At 32.3% G+C, this 20,170-nt stretch overlaps 4 protein-coding genes across 7 annotated transcripts; 2 read left to right on the plus strand and 2 right to left on the minus strand.

The window, feature by feature from the left end:
- Nucleotides 1–2,811: 2,811 nt before the first annotated feature.
- LOC123693368 (transcription initiation factor TFIID subunit 13) lies at nucleotides 2,812–5,030 on the minus strand. 3 transcript variants are annotated; one of them, XR_006751677.1, is made up of 6 exons: nucleotides 4,891–5,030; nucleotides 4,636–4,814; nucleotides 4,400–4,557; nucleotides 4,150–4,203; nucleotides 3,178–3,210; nucleotides 2,812–2,916 (listed from the first exon to the last, which is right to left on the minus strand). XR_006751677.1 is itself a non-coding variant. In XM_045638438.1 (5 exons), exons 1-4 carry the CDS (start codon nucleotides 4,930–4,932, stop codon nucleotides 3,206–3,208), a joined length of 384 nt encoding a protein of 127 aa, XP_045494394.1. In that variant the 5' UTR covers nucleotides 4,933–5,030; the 3' UTR covers nucleotides 2,812–2,916; nucleotides 3,178–3,205. The 3 variants fall into 3 exon arrangements, 1 of the variants encoding a protein (XP_045494394.1); XR_006751676.1 differs by having other exon boundaries at nucleotides 4,146–4,203; XM_045638438.1 differs by lacking the exon at nucleotides 4,150–4,203.
- A 1,294-nt stretch (nucleotides 5,031–6,324) lies between these two features.
- LOC123693369 (THAP domain-containing protein 1-like) lies at nucleotides 6,325–9,469 on the minus strand. 2 transcript variants are annotated; one of them, XR_006751678.1, is made up of 6 exons: nucleotides 9,214–9,469; nucleotides 8,153–8,348; nucleotides 7,880–7,945; nucleotides 7,598–7,762; nucleotides 6,851–7,517; nucleotides 6,325–6,754 (listed from the first exon to the last, which is right to left on the minus strand). XR_006751678.1 is itself a non-coding variant. In XM_045638439.1 (5 exons), the coding sequence occupies exons 1-4, from the start codon at nucleotides 9,291–9,293 to the stop codon at nucleotides 7,257–7,259; spliced, it is 702 nt and encodes a 233-aa protein (XP_045494395.1). In that variant the 5' UTR covers nucleotides 9,294–9,469; the 3' UTR covers nucleotides 6,325–6,754; nucleotides 6,851–7,256. The 2 variants fall into 2 exon arrangements, 1 of the variants encoding a protein (XP_045494395.1); XM_045638439.1 differs by lacking the exon at nucleotides 7,880–7,945.
- A 352-nt stretch (nucleotides 9,470–9,821) lies between these two features.
- LOC123693371 (RNA-binding motif protein, X-linked 2) lies at nucleotides 9,822–12,610 on the plus strand. Its single transcript, XM_045638440.1, has 5 exons — nucleotides 9,822–9,951; nucleotides 10,036–10,188; nucleotides 10,280–10,409; nucleotides 12,035–12,184; nucleotides 12,475–12,610. The coding sequence occupies exons 1-5, from the start codon at nucleotides 9,938–9,940 to the stop codon at nucleotides 12,577–12,579; spliced, it is 552 nt and encodes a 183-aa protein (XP_045494396.1). The 5' UTR covers nucleotides 9,822–9,937; the 3' UTR covers nucleotides 12,580–12,610.
- A 1,552-nt stretch (nucleotides 12,611–14,162) lies between these two features.
- LOC123693372 (inositol polyphosphate 1-phosphatase) lies at nucleotides 14,163–17,041 on the plus strand. The gene is made up of 4 exons (XM_045638441.1): nucleotides 14,163–14,676; nucleotides 14,762–14,906; nucleotides 15,291–15,487; nucleotides 16,371–17,041. The coding sequence occupies exons 1-4, from the start codon at nucleotides 14,235–14,237 to the stop codon at nucleotides 16,610–16,612; spliced, it is 1,026 nt and encodes a 341-aa protein (XP_045494397.1). The 5' UTR covers nucleotides 14,163–14,234; the 3' UTR covers nucleotides 16,613–17,041.
- Nucleotides 17,042–20,170: the final 3,129 nt, after the last annotated feature.

The raw sequence follows: 20,170 nt of genomic DNA on the forward strand, positions 1-20,170 counted from the left end.
ACTTACCTATACATAATTAAACAACATAATATAAACTGTTTATTAAGATTGACTAACATGTGTTAGATTTACATTTAATTCAATAGAAATGGTATATCGAATGCTGGAATAGGTATTTAATAAATCTTCCCACCCATTCTGCCTTTTTATATAAGGTACGGCAACACGAATTGTTAATTTGTTTCAGTCATTTAACCTGTATAAACTTTTTAATGAACCCACACGAATTACACCTACTTCTGCAACCTGTATTGATAATATATACTGTGACTGCATCTGTTTAGAGAAAAATATTCTCAATACACTCACTTCGGATCACTGTGGCCAGAAAGTAGTTTTTGAATGGGATTGCTTACCTGAATTTAAAAGAACTAATGTTAGGCCTATAACTAAAAAAGGCATTAATAAATTTAGAGATAATATTAATAAAAACCTGCCCGTACTGAATGATCAATCCTGTCATAATAATCCTTGTGAAATGTTTAAAAATCTTTTTAATTTAGTTCATAGTGAATTTGAAAAAATATTTAAAGTTAAATCTTTAAATATTACCAAGGATTTACCATTTAGTAAATGGGCGACACCTAGCATACATAGGTGTAGGATTGTTCTTTATGAGTTATATGGTATGAAGCAATATAATAAAGATCCATCTTTTCTTAGTTATGTTAGAAATTACTCAAAAACTTTTAAAATTGTTTGTTTTACTGCGAAGCGTTTGTATATTAGGGATAAAATACGCGACTCGGATAATAAAGTTAAAACAGTTTGGTCTATTATTAAAGGTGAAATGGGTAAAAGCAAATCAAGTAATACCATAAAACTTGTAAATAATGGCATGGTTATTGACAAAAATGCTGATGTTGCGCTTGCTTTTGAAGATTTCTTTAGTAGTGTCCCTGCTAGCATTACTAATAATTTAAATTCGTCTTCAATACTTGCAGAGACCTTTTTGAGGGACCATGTTGCGGGGTGCAGTACATTATTTGAATTGCGTCACGTAACTGCTAATGATATTGTTACAGCATTTAAGACACTTAATTTAAAAAATACTTGTGATCTTTGGGGAATGTCCGTAAATTTAGTTAATAATATAATAGAAAATATTGCAAACAATTTAGCTTTCATATTTAATAGGTGTTGTGACTATGGTACATTTCCTAATTTACTAAAGCTTAGTAAAGTTATACCTCTATTTAAAAAAGGTGATCAAGAAGACTGTAACAACTATAGACCTATCTCGATTTTACCAACATTAAGTAAAGTTTTCGAAAAGTTAATATTAAACCAATTGACTAGTCACTTTGCTTCTAATAATTTGCTGCACACCAAACAGTTTGGTTTCTCAAAGGGGCGCTCAACCACAGATGCTGGAGTTGCACTACTAACACATATATATAAGGCATGGGAAAACTCAAAAAATGCTTTGGGGATATTTTGTGACCTCTCCAAGGCATTTGACTGCGTTGAACATTGTACTTTATTGCGTAAACTTAATCACTATGGGATTAAAGGACAAGCTCAGAACCTCATAGCCTCATACCTTCATGATAGGATACAAACTGTAGTTGTTAATGGATAACGTTCTAGCGGTGCGTCAATTAACATTGGTGTTCCACAAGGATCTATTTTAGGACCCTTCTTGTTCTTGGTATATATCAATGATCTACCTTATTATTTACAGGATAGGTGTGAAATAGTTCTGTTTGCAGATGATACCTCATTAATATTCAATGTGGATAGGCATGACCCAAATGTTGACGAAGTGAACAGTACTCTTTTACACATATCCGACTGGTTTACTGCTAATAATTTATTATTAAATGCCAAAAAAACAACTTGTGTTGAATTTTTACTACCTAACGTTAAAAAGTTGAGCAGAAATATTACCTTGAACGGGGAGGTATTACACCCTACAGAATCGACTGTATTTCTTGGGTTAACATTGGACGAGAAACTACAGTGGGGAGCCCATGTCAACACCGCTGCAGGTAAGCTCAGTTCAGCAGCATATGCAGTCCGAAAGGTAAGGCATCTCACCGATGAAGATACAGCTAGATTGGTTTATTTCAGCTACTTTCATAGTATTATGTCCTATGGAATTCTACTATGGGGCAGGGCAGCAGATATAGAAACTATATTTATCTTACAGAAAAGAGCCATTCGCTCTATATATAATTTACGTGCTCGGGACTCACTAAGAGATCTCTTTAAGAATACTGGTATACTTACTCTACCATCACAGTATATATTTAATAATATTTTGCATGTACACAAAAACGCCGACTTACACACAAGAGTAGGAGATAGACACTGTTATGGCACAAGGAACAGAAATAGAATTGAAATGCCATTTTTCCGATTAGCTAAAGTTAAAAATTCATTTATGGGTCAAGGTATACGCTTTTACAATAGAATTCCTCATAATATTAGAGAGTTTAGTAGTTCTAAATTTAAAACTTATATAAAAAATGTATTAGTTCAGAGAGCGTACTACAGTATTCAGGAATATATGGACGATAAAAACCCATGGAGGGTTGTCGCGTAAAAACCACAGGACAGTTCTTTGTATATTATGATATAATATTATGTATTTAGATATAAGTTACATATTATGTAATATCGACATGATTTTAAAAGAGCAACTATGGAGTTTCTTGCCGATTCTTCTCCATAGATCACTGCTTTCCGAATCGGTGGTAAATGTTAAAATAATTATGTAATGACGATTCGAAAGTGCTACTAAATTGTAGTCTAATTGAATAAATGAATGTTTGAGTTTGAGTTTGAGGTTTTTAATTAAACACTATGCTCATTCATGTCTTTTATTATAACTTATTTTTCACTTATATAAACTCCCCACAAACTGCTATTCAGGCATTTTATATTGCCATAAATATTCTTGTCTTCATCAATCTAAAAAGAAAACACAGTAATATTAGTTAATATTTTTTAAACTGATTTAGATAATATGTATAAAATATGTGTAGGCACTACTTGTAGGCGGTCTCTTAAATCTAATTGAATAATTAAAATTTATAGTCGACTCAAGATATTTTTAATCTGTTTAATTTTTTTTTACTTCCCAGATTAACATCATAGTTATATATTTTTCTCCAAAATACTTTTCAATATGTAAAATATATTCCTTGTATTATTCAGTATACAGATACTTACAATATTTGGTCCATTTTGTAAACTATTATCACTCTGAAAGAAAAAAGTATTTTTAGAAATTATTTAACATACATGAACCTCTCTGTGACTGTTATTCTAATTGGTATATTCATTACCCATTTATTTATCCAAATAGAGCCTACTTTGTACACTAATAATTCTAATGCATAGCCCCCTTAATATTTACTAAACACATTTTTTAAAACCAAAAGTGCTTACAGTTAGCTTTTTCTACTGAAAGGCTAGTCAATAGAAGCATATAATAATGAAAAAAGAAATAGACTTAAATACAAATTTACATTTTTATAAAAGGCAAGATAAAGTTTTTAACCGACTTCAAAAAAAGGAGGAGGTTATCAATTCGGCCAGTATATTTTTTTTATTTTTATGTATGTACGCCGATTACTCTGACGTTTCTGAACCGATTTACGTGATTCTTTTTTTGTTTGATGCGGGATGGTGTTGAATTGGTCCCATAAAAATGTTATTTGGATAGGCACAGTAGTTTTTATTTTATGAGCATTTTTGGCAGGGTGATACTGCAACTCAAACATTTATTTTTTCAAGTTTAAATTTTTTTTTTTTGCATAAGGAAGGTAATATAATTTAAGATCTTAATTAAATTAGTTTAAAACTAGACAATAAGAATGTCTATTTAAATGTAAGAACAGTATGTGTTGCTGTTCACTGAAACTTTTGTTATTTGTTAAGTTAAATTTGTATTACTATATTCTTGTACAATGTACATGCTACATTTAAAATAAGTATCAAGCCCATTACAAATATGTTACACATGCCAGCAATGTTTGCAATTCCATTGTCAAGCCTTTCAAAAATGTTCAGTAAGTCAACAATAACACAAATACAATTTTCTAATGGGTTAGTCACATCTGTTCGTTTTGCTTACTTAAAAGGCCATTAGTACAGTGCACACACAGAAGCAATGTGTCAATATGAAAATCATTTACTTGCATCAGTCTAAGAAGCATGAGCAGCATTTTGACTGCCAATACTATTGTTGATCTTCTATAAGTTTAAAAGGGTTGTAATTTTAGTCGATAAGTTTATTAATACTTAAAAACTTGGTACATTTATTAATTAAATAATTAAATCATTCGCTTGCAAAATCAGGAAATTAAAACAAAATATAAAAATGTGAAGATTATGGTTGATTTTCAAAAACTCCAAAATGCAAATAAAATTAAACAAATTTTGAACTTACCAACATATTTAACCTCATCAAAAGCTTTTCTAGCTTTCTTAAGTTCTTCATTCATTGTAAGCAAGTCCTTAACACGAGCATATTTACGAAAATCCTTACGAACTAAGAAAATTATATCTTCAACTTGCACTCTGCCTGGTCTTCCAACTTCCATTGCTCTTTAAAAATAATTTTAGTGTCATGAGAAGTTAAATGCTATTAAAACTTAAATTCATAACAAGCTTTTACTATCTTACCTGTGTGTAGTTTCGGTTATAAACTCAATAACAAGATCTTCTAAAAAATCCACACTTTCAGTGTACGGATTTCGATCGTCACCAAATCCATACATCATACACCGAAGCTCTTTACTAAATAGTCTCTTTCTGCCAGAAGCTGTTGCCCCTAATTGTTGATCTGACTCCTCGTCATCAAACTAGAAAAATAAAGATTGTGAAGTTATAATTTCATCAACTATTCTGATACCAACTTTCATTTACTTTCATCCTAACCTGGTCGTATTGTTCTGGTGTATCGGGAGTTGGAGTAGCCATGTTATTACTTATTTCCAAAAATGAAAAGTATACCTATACCTAATAATTTATATGTATTTATTAAATAAAAATTTTAAAAATCAACAACATGTATGAAAACCAAGTGTCAACTGTCAAGTGTCAATTATTGTCATAATATTATTTTTTAATAATTTATTCATAACAATGGATACAAGTCCTTTCATAATATTATTTTTTTGTATCAAATAACTTTAATACTTGCTCTGTGGTACCAACCTTGACGCGTGACGTCACGAGCGCTTTTTAGTGATGGCACAGAATAGGTACCTAATAGTAGCTAAACGCTACAGAACGGACACTCTCCGCCTCCCGCCAAAATTAAACACTTACCTCACCCCGCACGATCAGACATGTTATGGTACCCATTTCCCCGCAAGGACGATACCAACGACGTCTTTAGACGAAACGCAACGAAGATTGACAACAGTAATCAAATTGACTTAAAGCAATTTTATTATTTTGGATTTGTGATTATCGTTTTTCGTAGAAAATGGTTAGATATTGTGCTGTTTACGGATGTATTTCATCAGAAAAACGCGAATTTTTTTTTACGCTAGTCACAAATGTGCCAACCATAAAGAGTTTACACACACATTTGCAGTCTCTACAGTGTGACTGTCAAAACTATAATTTTGTATGGAGTGTCCGGGGTGTGGTGATGGGAATCATTTTACGCAAAAATCTAAATCGATTAGAGACGCCACTCGCAAGGCGATTCTAATATCGTAATAGCCCATCGTTTCAAACCCTACTGTAGTTGAAATTTGGGTGCTGATCTCCATAAATTCTATATATTTTCAAGTAACTTTACCTACACTATTATTATTCGTACACTAATACGTAATCAACTTACGTTTTCCGTGGATTGCCTCGTCTGTGATTGCTAGTGGGTAGTCCAAAAACCAGATCAAACTAGATCGAAGTAGTCAAATGAATGAATCTTATTCGCTAAGCTTATTCGATTACAAAATCAATTCAAGACAGAAAAATGATAAATTACTATACACAGAAGAAAGACTTATGTGTATAAGCTTTTTCTAAAATTATCTAAAGAAAAAAAGAAATAAGCGTGTTCTTAGCATGGATGAACAAGAAGTAATGAAAGTAATTTTTGTCACAGAAGTAATGAAACTGCAAAGAGAAGTCATTAGATTAAGGATTTTACAAGGTTACAAGTTTGTAGAAGAGCACAATGTGCGTACATTGCCTTTCACTCAATTCCTATAATAATTGCATAATTCCTGATTCCATCATAATTTCATTTGAGAACCTAATTACCTAGTTGTTGTGTTGGTAGATTAAAAATACACAATTAACTAGATAATTATAAAATAATTTTATTTAAAATCTTCAAAATAAAACTCTTTAAAATAAATATATACAGTTTATTTTGAAACCATAACTACAGTCTGTGCTATTGTCCCTGCAGTCAAATCAGTCAAAGCAGTAATGGAAGTATTCAGTCCTTTGAAGTCTGTTCAAGTGTTCGAAATACTTCCATGAAATGCAATTACCATCACCATCAACAATATTTTTAATATGTTTGGAGACAATATCTAAAAAAATGCAACGGGTTGTTTTGTTACTGGGTGTTCAAACGTTGTTGCCATGTTATCATTCGGTTTTAATTAACAACCTATTATTTTGGCCATCACTAAATTAGACGGACACCCATATAAAGTAAGACCAACTATGCATATAATATATTCGATTTGTTTAAATGTCTCAGGCACCAAATCGGCTTTTTCGGCTTTTTTTTCTGTCCATTTGCCCCATCTATTAAAAAACATCCAGCCGGAACCTAAAAATAAAATTAATGAAATCAGTAAAATTAGTGGATGTGCACAATAAAATTACATAAAAATAAAAATAAAAAATAAAAAAGAACCAAGATCACCTTCCACTTATACCGATTTATAACACAAATGCTTCCTTAGCCTCAGGAGCTTGATCGGTATCTAAAACGCCTCCAAAGTCCACATAACCAACAATTTTTTTTCCGCCCTATTCTATTTTTCTTCATATCGCCATTTCGTCAATCATGAGGCAACAATATAGAGGATGCTTCGATTTACTCGCTAAAAACTTTAAAGCTACTAAAGACTCCGTAGTAAAACCAGGGCTCCCGTTTATACTTTTGTACCATTTTTGAATGGTGTGGGGATGTGGTAGACACAGAGTAAACACTTTTCTCACATAGCATAGAATTTGGCTTTGGTTGAATAATGGTGTAATGTTAAAGCGAAGCTCCGTTGTGCTGGAGAATATTTTGATGTGCTGACTGCTGACTACGTTTTTATTCTTCAACTGTCTGGAGAAAAGTTCTTGAGTGGTAACGTTGGTTGTGTCAAGTGATTTAGCCTGCTCATAATTGAGAAAACATTTCTGTTCAAGCACGAAAATAAAGTCATCAGGGATAGTATTTTTACTTTTTTTCGACGGTTCTGTTCTCTCAGTCTTTTTATTTCCTTGTTTCGTCTTTCAATTTTTTCCTTAGCAACATGCAATTTACTTAATAATTTCTCCTTTTTTAATGTATTCTCCATTAACGATTCGTAAGTATCCTGCAAAAAATAATATATAGAGGAAAGCATCAGAATACCTATCTCTATCTATATAACTTACTTAAGTTACAGGTACTTACCTGTTCTAAAATTCTCTTTCTCGGTTGTGGTGAAGGATTTCTTGGGGGTGGTGGTTTTGAATCTTTATTTTCGTTATTTTGTTTTTCAATTTTATCGTGAGCAACATGCAGTTTACTTAATAACTTCTTTTTTGGTGTGTTCTCCACTGACGATTCGTTAGTATCCTGCAAAAATAACAATTTTGTTGTGAATTTCTGGAAAGAGTACATACACACATGAACAACACATTATATAGAGGAAAGAGTAAGTATAACTATCTCAATCTATAATAACTTAAGTACCTGTTCTAAAATTATCTTTTTTGGTTATGGTGAATGGCTTTTAAAGGGCTGTTTTGGATCTTTTATCTGTAACATTTAAACATGTAATTTGAAACGTTTCCTGGTATGGTGGTATATTCAATTAATAAAATAGAGTAAAATTTGCGAAAATCTAATTCCAGATATAAATCTAAAATTTACAATATTCCAAAATGCACAATTTTTATAAATACGTACGTACGCATTTCAAATGCCAAAGATTATGTTTTTTTTTTTTATAAAGAGCACACTAACCTCTTCATCAATTATCGTTTTCAGTATATCAATTGTCGGATAGGCTGTTTTTTTCAATAGTCGAAGCTTTTTTCCTTTAACAAAGCTGGCTTCACTAAAATGTTTAGAGCAAATTGTGCTATATTTTGTTGGAAACCAATCGTTATGTCCTGTCGCCTTGATCCATTTTTCTTTTATGTTCGGGTTACTTGGAAAACTGAAAAAACAAACATTAATTTCTAAGCAATAAGGAGTTTTCTTAAAAATACTCCCAAGATGACACTTTAACTAGATGGATGGCGTCCATATTTATTTTGAGTACCTATGTATTAAAATACTTATATAAATAATAAATTAGTTATTTTTATTTAATACTTTTAAGTGTATTTTTCAACACGAATCAAACAAGCCCAAACTCAAAAATTTGAGTCCATTAATTACTGAGTTCCTATGGCCACTTTCCGATTCCATCATCAAATCAGCTCTATGTCATGATAATGTTTCATCGCTATCCAATTTATATACATATACAAAATGTCAGCCCAATTGGTAACCGGGAAGTGAATCAAAGTTACTTGCTAGATTTTCAATTAAGTCATCGAGATCAGACATAAATGCTCATAAAATAAAAACTACAAGGCCTACCTGAAAGAAATTTTTATGGGACCAACTCAAAACCATTCCGCACCAAACAAAAAATCGGTGCACTGATACATAAAAAAAGTTGTAGGTCAAGTCGTCACATAAAAATCTATGCCTCTTTTTCTAGAAATCTGCTCATTCAAATTATCGTTTTTCTGTTCGATTACAAAATCGATTAGAATCGAAAACTGTTGCCTTGGTTGCATCAAATGAACATCACTAACCACAAAATTTGACAGAAAAATGAGAAGATGCTAGGTATTCATTTCATATTATCATATGACGCAATCTTTACCATGCCAAGTAAAAGCCGCAATGTATTCCGAATCATTCTGTGTGATTCAGTGATTTGGTATCCATGTTTGTCACGATCGTTTTCCACTAATATTCTATAGTTGATTTTAATAAATAATGCATATTCTGATTAGAAAATTACTTACCGGTGGAAGGAAACATCTCCGTTAACTCGGCCACTCACTGCTGTGGAGTTTCTACAGTTTATTACTGCGCAATTCGGCATTTTTGATTTTACTCTATTCAGTTACACGTCTTTCCCTGGCGAGCTGCAAGCGCGGACCACAGAGCAAGTATGGCGCGAACTGAGTGTAGGGCAGGGCAGCGTCAAGTTAGAGTTTTATACTTAGTTTGGACACGCGAAGTACATACACTCGCGTAGTCTAGGTTAATTTTTATCACATTTTTATCTTTTTTCATTTTTGTTTTCTTTTTTGCTATTTGCCAGTTGTCAACACACTACAAGTAATAATATTATGTTGTCAATTTCACTTGTCACTTATGAAGTTATGAACACAGAGCAAGTAGCTACGGCAAGTAGGTACCTATAATATCTCGAGATGATCTAAGATCTCGAGTGATGTGCATAATTCGGCATTGTGCGCCACTGAGTCCCATTACTCTCTGTAATTGGAAAACAGCCAAAGTAAGTCGTCCTTCATTTTTTGGTTTCGTGTGAGTGACCGGCATAGTAATAATAATAATCTTTATCTGTGCTCGCATTATTAGGTATGTCAACCTAAGAGCAATGTCAACTGATTCACAGAGTTACAATTTGTAAACATAGCGGCTGTCGGAGCCTGCATTTTTACAATAATTTTTAAAAATAATATTGTCAATTGCAAGTAAATTGCTTGAAATTTAACGAAAATGAATCCTATGACGTGAGTATTGAGTATAAATTTTATTTATTCACTGTTAAATTACTTAATCCAAAAAAGTTTTGCATTTTGTTTCCTTCATTTCAGAAATGTGAAAAACGTTTTAAAGCTTAGTGAACGTGAACTTTCTGGGAATTCGAAGAGTTCTTGGCACGACCAGTATAAAGACAGTGCATGGGTTTTTGTTGGCGGTCTTCCATATGACTTGACTGAAGGAGATATTATTTGTGTTTTTTCTCAGTATGTTTTATTTACTTTAATATTATCAGTCAGATTATCAAAACGACATACCTACTGTGTTACATTTATAGTATTTTTTTATTATTTTTAGGTATGGAGAGATTGTAAACATTAATTTAGTAAGAGACAAAGCGACTGGTAAATCAAGAGGGTTTGCCTTCATATGTTATGAAGATCAGAGATCAACAATACTTGCAGTTGATAACCTCAATGGAATTAAGGTATTGCCTTGCCTTTAATTATCAATTTTATTTGATTGCAAACTATTAGTGTTTTTATAGATGTTCCTGTCATTGTGCCTCATTGACGGTTCAACAAGAAGGAGGAAACTATATTGCATTAGATGAATTGGACTATTTAATTTCAATTGATATGTTTTTGCTTTATTACTATGTACTATATTAAGATTTAGGGTAAAAATTTAGAATATGGACCGTCGAGGGGGGGGCGGGGAGGGGGGGGGGAAGGGGAGGGGGGGTCGGGGGGAACTCCTTGGTACCACCCCCCCCCTGCGCAGACCAGTAGTTCCTGAGATATTCAAGGTCAAAGTTTGAGGTTATAATTGGGCCTAAAGTGACAAATAATGGATGGGAGGATAAACCTTTCCCTTCCCACCACTCCCAAACTCCCTCCAGTTGCACTATATTGCTTCTGCTTCTGCTCCAGCGCTGCGGGAAGTGCAGCCCTATCACCCTTGCGTAGCTATGTACAGGCACCTAACTCGCCTACGCAGCTTCGGCTGTTTGGTCGCCTTCGGCGACCAGCCTCAGCCGCTTCGGCTCGTACGGTGCCTGCACTTAGCTACAGCGGGTGAGGGCTGCTCTCCCTCCGCGCTTCCGGATTTTATAATACACTCTAGGGGTAAGAGCAGAAGGACCACGTGGAGTCGGGGTTGACAGATTTGGTTATGTGACTGTTCAACTTTTGTGTAATGGATTTTTATGTGTGTTACATTACCCATAGTTGTATTATTATTATTAGAATTAGTAACTTAAATTGAATTAGAATGAAATGTAACTGAACTGAATTATTAATAAATAGCCGAGCAGCTACATTGCTGATGTGGCTATATGTAAACTAGTGTTTTGTGTAATGTCTTTATCTTTACTAAAATACTTTATTTTACTTTGTGTGTTGTTATTATTATCCAATATGTTTATATTTTAGAGGAAATATAATAAAACACAATTATTTTAATGTACAAATTTATTTGATTCTATAAACATACTCCACAGCCTTTAATAACTCTTCAAAAGGATCTTTGTGATAAATTCTTATTTTTCTACGCCATATATATTCTATGAGCCAATCTGTGAAGTCATGCTTGTTTTGTTGTTGCCTGAAAACTTTTTTTAGACCACGCCACTGGCTTTCTATTCTTTGCGTGTGTGTCCCATCAGGTGCCACAAATCTATGTGTTGGATCACTATGATTCACTCTTTTGTGTATATATCCATGCTCAGGAAGGCTCGTTTGCGTTTAAATATTTTTATGAAAAATTCAAACTTTAAATATTAATAACCAATTTAACATATTATTTTAACTACTTTTATATATAATAACACTAAAATAACTATCAATTTATGTATTTTATAAAGTATTATTGTGATAAAAATATCTCTAAAGCTGTATGAGTGAATCCTTTGCTAGTGACAAGCATCTGTCAACGTCAAAATTACGAAAAGTAGTACAAAATTAAACAAATTTGTTTATTTTATTAAAAAAAAAATACGCGGCTGCGCAGGTTGAAACTTCGTAAAAGTACTTCTCAGAGTCTTATCTTATCGCTATAAAATCGCCGATATCCAACTCGACGGTCCATATTCTAAATTTTATCCAGATTTAGATTTTAGGACGCACAATAAGAGTGGACCATTGTGAGCAATATAAAGCACCAAATGCTGAAATGAGCAAATTAGATGAAGTTACAGCCTCATTAAGAGTAGAAGGTTGTGCACCACAAATACAAATCCCAGCTGTTCTTCCAATAAAAAAGGTATTATTCATATTAATATTCAAAATAGGTATGTACATAATTTACCCAAAATGTGAATATGAAAATATTATCACAGCAATTATTGCTAGTGACTATAATATTATGATTGTATTACAACTTGCAACACAAATTTTTCACATGTTTAGATATTTTGTGAACATGTAATGTAGGATTTTTGATCATAATCAGAAAAAAAGATCAATATGTGTATGGGCATGTAGTATATTTTGATAAAATCCATAATGACTACATATTTAGGCAGGAACTAATATCTTAACGTCATTTAACAGGAAAAAGAAAAAGAGAAGAAGAAAAAGAGTCACAAAGAAAAAAAGAGTAAAAAGAAGAAAAAGAAACGAAGCAAAAGTTCAGATTCAGAGAGTTCAAGTGATTAAAGAAATTTCTGTAATAAATTGATGATAATAATATCTGAGTATTATTTTTAAGAACATTGTAAAATTCAAATACCTATATTGTATACAGTACATATATTATATGTATAAGCGACAGCTCCTCTGAGAGAATCTAGTTGCAGCGCTCTTACATTATTATTCGGTAGTTTCTCGTACGTTTTCTCATTCACGCTCCTCGGAACAGGAAGACTGTCCGTCCATATTCAAATTAAGTTGAAGACAAAGGAAACAATAATATTATTAAAATTTAAATTATACGGTAGGGTCAGGATTCTGAAATTTTTTTCGTTATACACACCACGCATAATTTAAAAATTTATATCAGTAATTTATTATTATTATCTTTGACTGGCCGGTTGGCTTGATTGGTAGTGGCCCTGCCTTCCAAGCCAGAGGTCGTAGGTTCGATCCCCACCCGGGGCAAATATTTGTGTGATGAACAAGGTGATGAACATAGATGTTTGCTCTGTGTCTGGGTGTTAATTATCTATATATGTATTTATTTAAAATTATATTTATGTATGTTTATCAGCCATCTGGTTTCCATAACACAAGCGATAGCTTAGTATGGGATCATCGTGCCGTGGTCCGTATATACATAGTAGTCTTTGGTGCCGTGTGTGAAAATTGTCCCGAAATATTTATTTATTTATATAATAATAAGTGACACTTGACAAGGCTGTCTAGGACCCGCTTTTCTTTTGACAATGTCAAAAGCGGGTCTGTTACCGGAAATGTATGTAATCCGTCATTGTATACAATTCCTAGGAAATGTATGTAATTCCTAAAATCGCACGGAAATGTGTGAAATAAATTATTTTATACACATTGCCTAGGAAATCTATACATTTCCTAAATAGCAATCGGAAATGTATAATGAAATAATATTGGAAGGTACGCAGGTCGATGAGGGGAGAATCTCATCAGAATTTTTGGTTTGGACAAGGGGGTGGGTTAGGTTAGGTTCGTGTTTTTTAAAACTACGTAGAAATAGGAGCCCCACGAAGTGAGGCTCCGTCGGCTCACGACCTCTTTTTGTAGAATTTTGGAAAAAGACGAATTTCGGCATATTACAAAATGCCGGCCGTTTGTAATACGGCAGATTATACAATCCGACTGGGACGTGTACAAGGGGACAGCGGGACGAGGGGACTTTATTACTAACCAAATGAAAATTTGATTTGATTGAATATAAGTTGATTTAAGAAATGTTAATTAGTAAGATAATATGAACATAATATTATTATTCTTTTACGGTAAGACTGCAACTGTTACCCGATACAGTGTTTTATTACAGAAATCATTTATTTTATACATTTCCTATTAAGATATTGGAATTGTATACAATTCCTAGGAAGATTATACATTTCCCAGGATATCTATGCATTAAATAGTTTATTAAACAATATTTTATACATTTCCTAAATGGTATGGAATTGTACACATTTCCTAGGATTTGTATACAATTCCTTGATTTCATACATTTGTGATTTGCGGTACCTAACATAATACATAAACAAAATGTCAAATTGACATTTTGATTAAAAACAAAACTTCAAATTTAATTTAATTAAAATTATTTTAATTCAGTACTCAGTAGTTTTAAATTAAGTGTAGATAAAGATCAGTAATTAAAAATGACAAATATTTTAGAAACTTTAATTTACGCCTCGGAAAAAGCTGCTCGTATAGCTCGATCCTGCTGTAATAGTAGTGAATCAATATTGGTAGCGGAAAAGGGCGATACTGAAGCTAATCCGCGTTTTGATAAAGATTTTAAAACTATTGCTGATGTATTAGCGCAAGAATCTGCTAAAGAGTTTATAGTGTCACGAATACCAGAATTAAAGGGTGAGGTACGAGGTGAAGAATGTTCTGAGATCGGCGGCATTTCAATAGCATTACAGGAGAATTCTGAAGAAACGATCAATTTACTTAGCAAAATACTACCGATAGATACCGCTAAATGTATGGCTAAAGCTGCTCATAGTGATGTTGAGCAACTGAATTATGGAGAAACACTTCCTGACATTCCAAATATAGATTATTCTGACTTGGGAGTATGGATAGATCCTATTGGTGAGCGTATACTTAATCAGTTTTTTTGTACCTACTATGTGTGTATAAAAAATCCCTTATCATGTTTTTGTATGATCAATTTCAGATGGAACAGCTGAATTCATTTCTGGTGTTCGAGGTGAAGCAAAGCCTGGGCACGGTCTGCCTTGTGTCACTGTTCTTATTGGAGCTTATTTGAAGTCTACAGGACAACCAGTTGTCGGAGTTATCAATCAACCATTTTATGATAAGTAAGATTTCTTTCATTGTTTTGATATTTTACTCAAGTTGTTCCTAGTATTTGTTATTATTTAAAAAAAACAAAACACATTTTTACACATAATATATTTGGCAGTTTGAAAGTATGCAGCATGATAAGTTTAAAAAAAGCTTATGGTTTTTTACTAATTTACAGATTTTTCAACATTCAATGATTTATTTTTAAGCTATTGCATAGTTTCTTTCGCGGGCCTTGAGCGCGGGGACCGAATCGAGAAATTCCGTAACAGAAAAACTTCACACTTCGACGGGCTCGGAGGTGTGGCTTGAAGGCATGCTATGCAATAGCTTTACCGCGGCAGTCCCCGAGTGCCACACGTCTTTATTTATCTGTTTAATAAAATTAATATTTACAGTGGGGAAGGAAGAATTGTTTGGGGTGTTAAATATGGAGATACACAATTATCGTCTCATGAAAGCACAAGTAATGATAACAAGGTTATTCTCATGAGTAGTGCTGAAAATGAGGAGGTAATAGAAAAATTTAAAAACATTGGATGGGAAGTACAATCTATGTCTGGAGCAGGACATAAGCTGTTGAAGGTTGCGTTAGGTAAATAAAATAATACTGAATACAAAACAGAAAAGTAGTTTTTACAGGAAAATCACATACAAATTGCAAACCTAAATAAACTCTGTAGTGAGAAAGTATTTATCTACTGAAATGTAGTGTTCAGTCACTAATAAAACTAATTCACAAGTTGTTGTTTTAAATCAGCCCCCGGAATCACAGACACAATAAAAAATCTATTGTGTTGTGGTCAGATCGGGCCGCTCGGGGCTCAATGGGTAAATAATAAATAAATAATAAATATTTCAGGACAATTTTTACACACGGCACAATCTGATCCCATACTATAAAGCTTTCGCTTGTGTTATGGAAACCAGATGGCTGATAAACATACATATATAATTTTAAATAAATACTTATATAGATAATTAACACCCAGACACAGAGCAAACATCTATGCTCATCACACAAATATTTGCCCTGGGTGGGGATCGAACCCACGACTTCTGGCTTTGAATGCAGGGCCACTACCAACCAAGCCAACCGGCCAGTCAGAAATATATCCAAACAATTTAGAACATCACTGAGAGTCATTTTTTTCTACTACGGCTAACTTAGTTCGCTGATTTTGTATTGGAAACATGTAGGTTATGTAATAAATATGTATATAATAAAGTTCTTGATAATATACCGACAATTAATTCCTTATGTATATGTATCCATACTATAAATATTATAAATGCGAAAGTAACTCTGTCTGTCTGTCTGTTACTCAATCACGCCTAAACTACTGAACCAATTTGCATGAAATTTGGTATGGAGATATTTTGATACCCGAGAAAGGACATAGGCTACCTTTTATTGCGAAATATGTACCACGGGCGAAGCCGGGGCGGACCACTAGTAACATTTAAATTAATTTCAGGTGAGGCGAGTGCATACATTGTATCAAAAGGGACAACTTTCCGCTGGGACACATGTGCCCCACATAGCATTATTTGTGCCAAAGGTGGCGATGTGGTTTGCTACAAAAATCATACACAGTTGAAATATAACAACCCACAAAACATGGATATTCAAGAATATTGCAATCAATTTGGAATAATTGCATTTACTGATTCGTCTGTGTTTGAAGAAATTAAAGATGTTATTAAGATTGATAACTAGAATATGAAATGTTTTCTGTATGAGCTCTTTACATTCTTAGTTAAATTATTTTACCGTTTGGTATAACGTCTAGTCATAATTTAACAATTATATTTTATTAATTTTTTTTGGGATTCTTGAAATTTGCATTTCTTATCAGAATATTTTTTAGAAAATAATAGTTTGTAGAACATAATTAATTATAAATTAAATTACCTCATACCAGGTTTTAATTCCACAAGTCCACATAAAGCCACATTAAAGTATGTTTCTATAATTATTAATGTTCTATTAACACTTAAAAAAATGTTTGCATGGATCCTTCTAACGTGAATTTGTTAGTACCTGAATATTAATGATCTCATATTATTATATTTACTCTAATTATTCAATATTTTTTTCTTAAAATATTTAATACATTTTATTGTTAACTAATTAATTTGATGTTTTTGCCAATTCTTGTATTAGATGTTTTGCATAAGTTTAAGTGTTGAAAGTTAAACTGTATTTTCCGAAAATAAATATTACTGTATTATTATATTTAAATGCATTAATGTAATAAAAAGTATATTCTAAAAATACAAATTTCTTTAATTTCATACCTAGTCCATTTTATAATTGGTTTTTGTTATAGAAAAACTATCTAAGAGGATGGAAAATGAAAATATCCACAAAATATTAAAACTAGCGGCTATTAGACTACAAGCCCGCATAGGAAAAAAAATATGGGTCAATTGAACCACCAGGGGACATATCTAGAACGATAGAAGAGCATAAAATAATAAGATCGTACTTTTTTCCTAATCTATCTATGTTAATACTATGTTAATACAAACAACGAATAAAGTGTAGAAAACTATTATATTTCATTAATCTACGATGTTTAAACTTTTACAAAATTTCTGTTTTTGCATTTCTCTATAACTTTTTTTAGAACGGTTTCTTTTGAACGGCAATACTATACAACAATTGAATTTTACAATATCATGTTAAAAAAAGTTCCCGTACAGGGTCAAATGACCTTACAGCTCTTTATATCAAGAATTCGATGAAATTAAGATGATTATTGGTATACATTTAAAAGAACATGATATGAACATGGATTGCAACTCTCGATTTTTTCCCCTTGTCCCCATGATTTTTGTACGGCGTTGCGGAATAATGGATTAAAAGCAGTATAGAAATAGTATGACACAGATGCCGTACATGGTCAAATGACCAAATTTACCCCCGGTAACTCTCGGAAATTAAATAAAAATTCTGACTTTGTGGACCACCATTTTTGTACGGCACTGAGCGGTTTCTTATTATTTTTAATGGATCTATCGATGGTTAAGTATGCCGTACAAAAATATATGACCAAAATTTACCGAGTCTACCTGTACTTTTGAATTCTCATCTGCACTCAGTTGGACAGCTTACAAGTGGCGGCATAGTGATGAATCTTATTATTTTATGCTCTTCTATCATTCTAGATATGTCCCCTGGTGGTTCAATTGACCCATATTTTTTTTCCTATGCGGGCCTGTAGTCTATATCTAGTTAATTTTATCAAAAATGTAAGTCTAATACAGACAAAAAAAGTTATAACACAAGTATATAATAAACTAAAGTAAATTGTATTAGATACGATAGGATGACTGTTTCATAATCGATTATAATAGATTTTCCTTGTATTGCGTTAATTTTTCACATAACCTTCGTTTCAAGGATTTTTACGAAAGCCTTCGCGGGTATTTGTCTAAGGAGTGACTTTATTCTCTTGACCTTTATAATTCATGTCCTTTGAGCATGAATCTCAATTTATTTTTTTACATCTACGATACAAATGTCTGTGGTTTCCCATAGGTAGTTAGGTACAAAAGCGGTACCTACTATACCCACGTAGGTATATTTCGTCGTAGCACGAAATAGCAATTTTATTAATTTACGCTTTTTTTATTAAAACTATCTCTACCTTAAAGATACTTAGTTGGTAATTGGTAAATAGATTAATTTAATAAAGTAAAAAATAATAAAAATAATTTAGGTACTTACTTAGGTAGGTACTATATTGACCGCGACGTAGTTCCCCTTTTTTGTTACGAACTTTTGAACCATATAATAAACTAAGACGTTTATAAATTAGGTAGGAAGGTACATTCAATAGTTAGTTAGGTAAAGAAATAAAAGAAAAAAAAACACGATTTAAAAGATCTATTATTATCTTATAACGTCTGTTAAAAATGAAGTCGTAAGAGATAAAGCAACCTATCCCACTTTCATTTGTATTAAATCCTATAGGAAATATTTGTTGAGTAAATTATTATCTTTGCCATATCTACTTATGTCTTTATTCTTTACCCAATAGACCTTGAGATTTTAAATAAGCCCACGATATTTGAACGACAACTCAAAACCCACTGTCAAGGGTTTCGTGGTACGATAATAGAAAAGGTCACTGAACTTATATCATTTATTTGGAGAACAGTAGGTAGGTATGTAAATCTAGGTCTTAAATACACGTCAATATATAGGTATACTACTGTAGTTACGTAAACTGAAATGAAAATGGACTGAAATTAAAAGTTAAAACCATTACCTACCATTTAGTTACCTACCTATTAGTTGTTGCTATCTAAGGTACGTAGGTACCTACCTAAACATTTTCGCAGGCAGCTAAAGTTAACAATTAATTCTGAAAAAAAAATACTCTTTGGAATAGCAATGTAAATAGCGATAATCGCTAATATGGCATTGAAAATAATTAAATACTTACCATCTGTTTGTTATTTTAACAGGTGATAGAAAGTTATTATATTGCTAAGTAAGTAGGTACCTATTTATTTTTGAATTAACGATGGGAATCAAATTAAAACCAGTGCCGTATATATTTATATTTCTTTTAATAGCAAAATACAATTTTTAATCACAATCATAATTGGTGAAGCTATAAGTGGACAATTTTCCTAGGTCAACAAAAGAAGCGTGACAATAATAAAGTACCTACTTACCTATAGAAAATCCGAACTCTGCTTTTTCTTTTTACCGTTGCGTTACACCTTGACCGATTAGACATAAAAACACACAATTTTATACTTAAACAAAACCAATTTTAAACAAGATGCTCGGTCGCAGGAACCACAACATTAATATTTTTTTTAATAAAATGATTAAGAAACAAAAATAATATTAATTAAATTTTACATGTAATAGGTACTTATAGTGCTCAATGTACCTATACGCATTATCTTGCACCATCTTGACTCATTATAATATAAAAAAATTGAAGAATATCACTACATATTTGTGTTAAATTAAATTAAGTTTATTGTCGCGAGTTAACTGTGTTAGGCAAATTAAGGAAACGTATGATAAACGACGTTTGGTACGAATAAAGTTATCACAAAATAATCTCTGAAGGAATGTTTTATATGCGTAAAAGACCCAGAAATAGTTAGGTACATTTCATTGTGTTTGAATAAAAATATTATTCCGTAAAATGCTTTAAGGTTCCTATTATCTAGGTAGGTATATTACGCAGATTTGTCATTCCAATCTGAGTACCTAATGAATAAAGTGTTATTATATTTTTTGGTA

This window comes from Colias croceus, chromosome 7, assembly GCF_905220415.1.
Source record: "Colias croceus chromosome 7, ilColCroc2.1".
NCBI lineage: Eukaryota > Metazoa > Arthropoda > Insecta > Lepidoptera > Pieridae > Colias > Colias croceus.

What these genes read in the sequence shown, in the direction of transcription:
- LOC123693369 (XM_045638439.1), bottom strand. Translation starts at nt 9,293, where the DNA reads ATGCCGAATTGCGCAGTAATAAACTGTAGAAACTCCACAGCAGTGAGT. An exon ending in GGAGATGTTTCCTTCCACCG is followed by an intron (nt 8,349 to 9,213) that starts GTAAGTAATTTT and finishes TTGTTTTTTCAG; the next exon opens with TTTTCCAAGTAACCCGAACA. An exon ending in AAACGATAATTGATGAAGAG is followed by an intron (nt 7,763 to 8,152) that starts GTTAGTGTGCTC and finishes TTATTTTTGCAG; the next exon opens with GATACTAACGAATCGTCAGT.
- LOC123693368 (XM_045638438.1), bottom strand. Translation starts at nt 4,932, where the DNA reads ATGGCTACTCCAACTCCCGATACACCAGAACAATACGACCAG. An exon ending in CACCAGAACAATACGACCAG is followed by an intron (nt 4,815 to 4,890) that starts GTTAGGATGAAA and finishes TTATTTTTCTAG; the next exon opens with TTTGATGACGAGGAGTCAGA. An exon ending in ATAACCGAAACTACACACAG is followed by an intron (nt 4,558 to 4,635) that starts GTAAGATAGTAA and finishes TTATTTTTAAAG; the next exon opens with AGCAATGGAAGTTGGAAGAC.
- LOC123693371 (XM_045638440.1), top strand. An exon ending in ATTATTTGTGTTTTTTCTCA is followed by an intron (nt 10,189 to 10,279) that starts GTATGTTTTATT and finishes TATTATTTTTAG; the next exon opens with GTATGGAGAGATTGTAAACA. An exon ending in ATAACCTCAATGGAATTAAG is followed by an intron (nt 10,410 to 12,034) that starts GTATTGCCTTGC and finishes ATCCAGATTTAG; the next exon opens with ATTTTAGGACGCACAATAAG.
- LOC123693372 (XM_045638441.1), top strand. Translation starts at nt 14,235, where the DNA reads ATGACAAATATTTTAGAAACTTTAATTTACGCCTCGGAAAAAGCTGCT. An exon ending in AGTATGGATAGATCCTATTG is followed by an intron (nt 14,677 to 14,761) that starts GTGAGCGTATAC and finishes GATCAATTTCAG; the next exon opens with ATGGAACAGCTGAATTCATT. An exon ending in AATCAACCATTTTATGATAA is followed by an intron (nt 14,907 to 15,290) that starts GTAAGATTTCTT and finishes TAATATTTACAG; the next exon opens with TGGGGAAGGAAGAATTGTTT.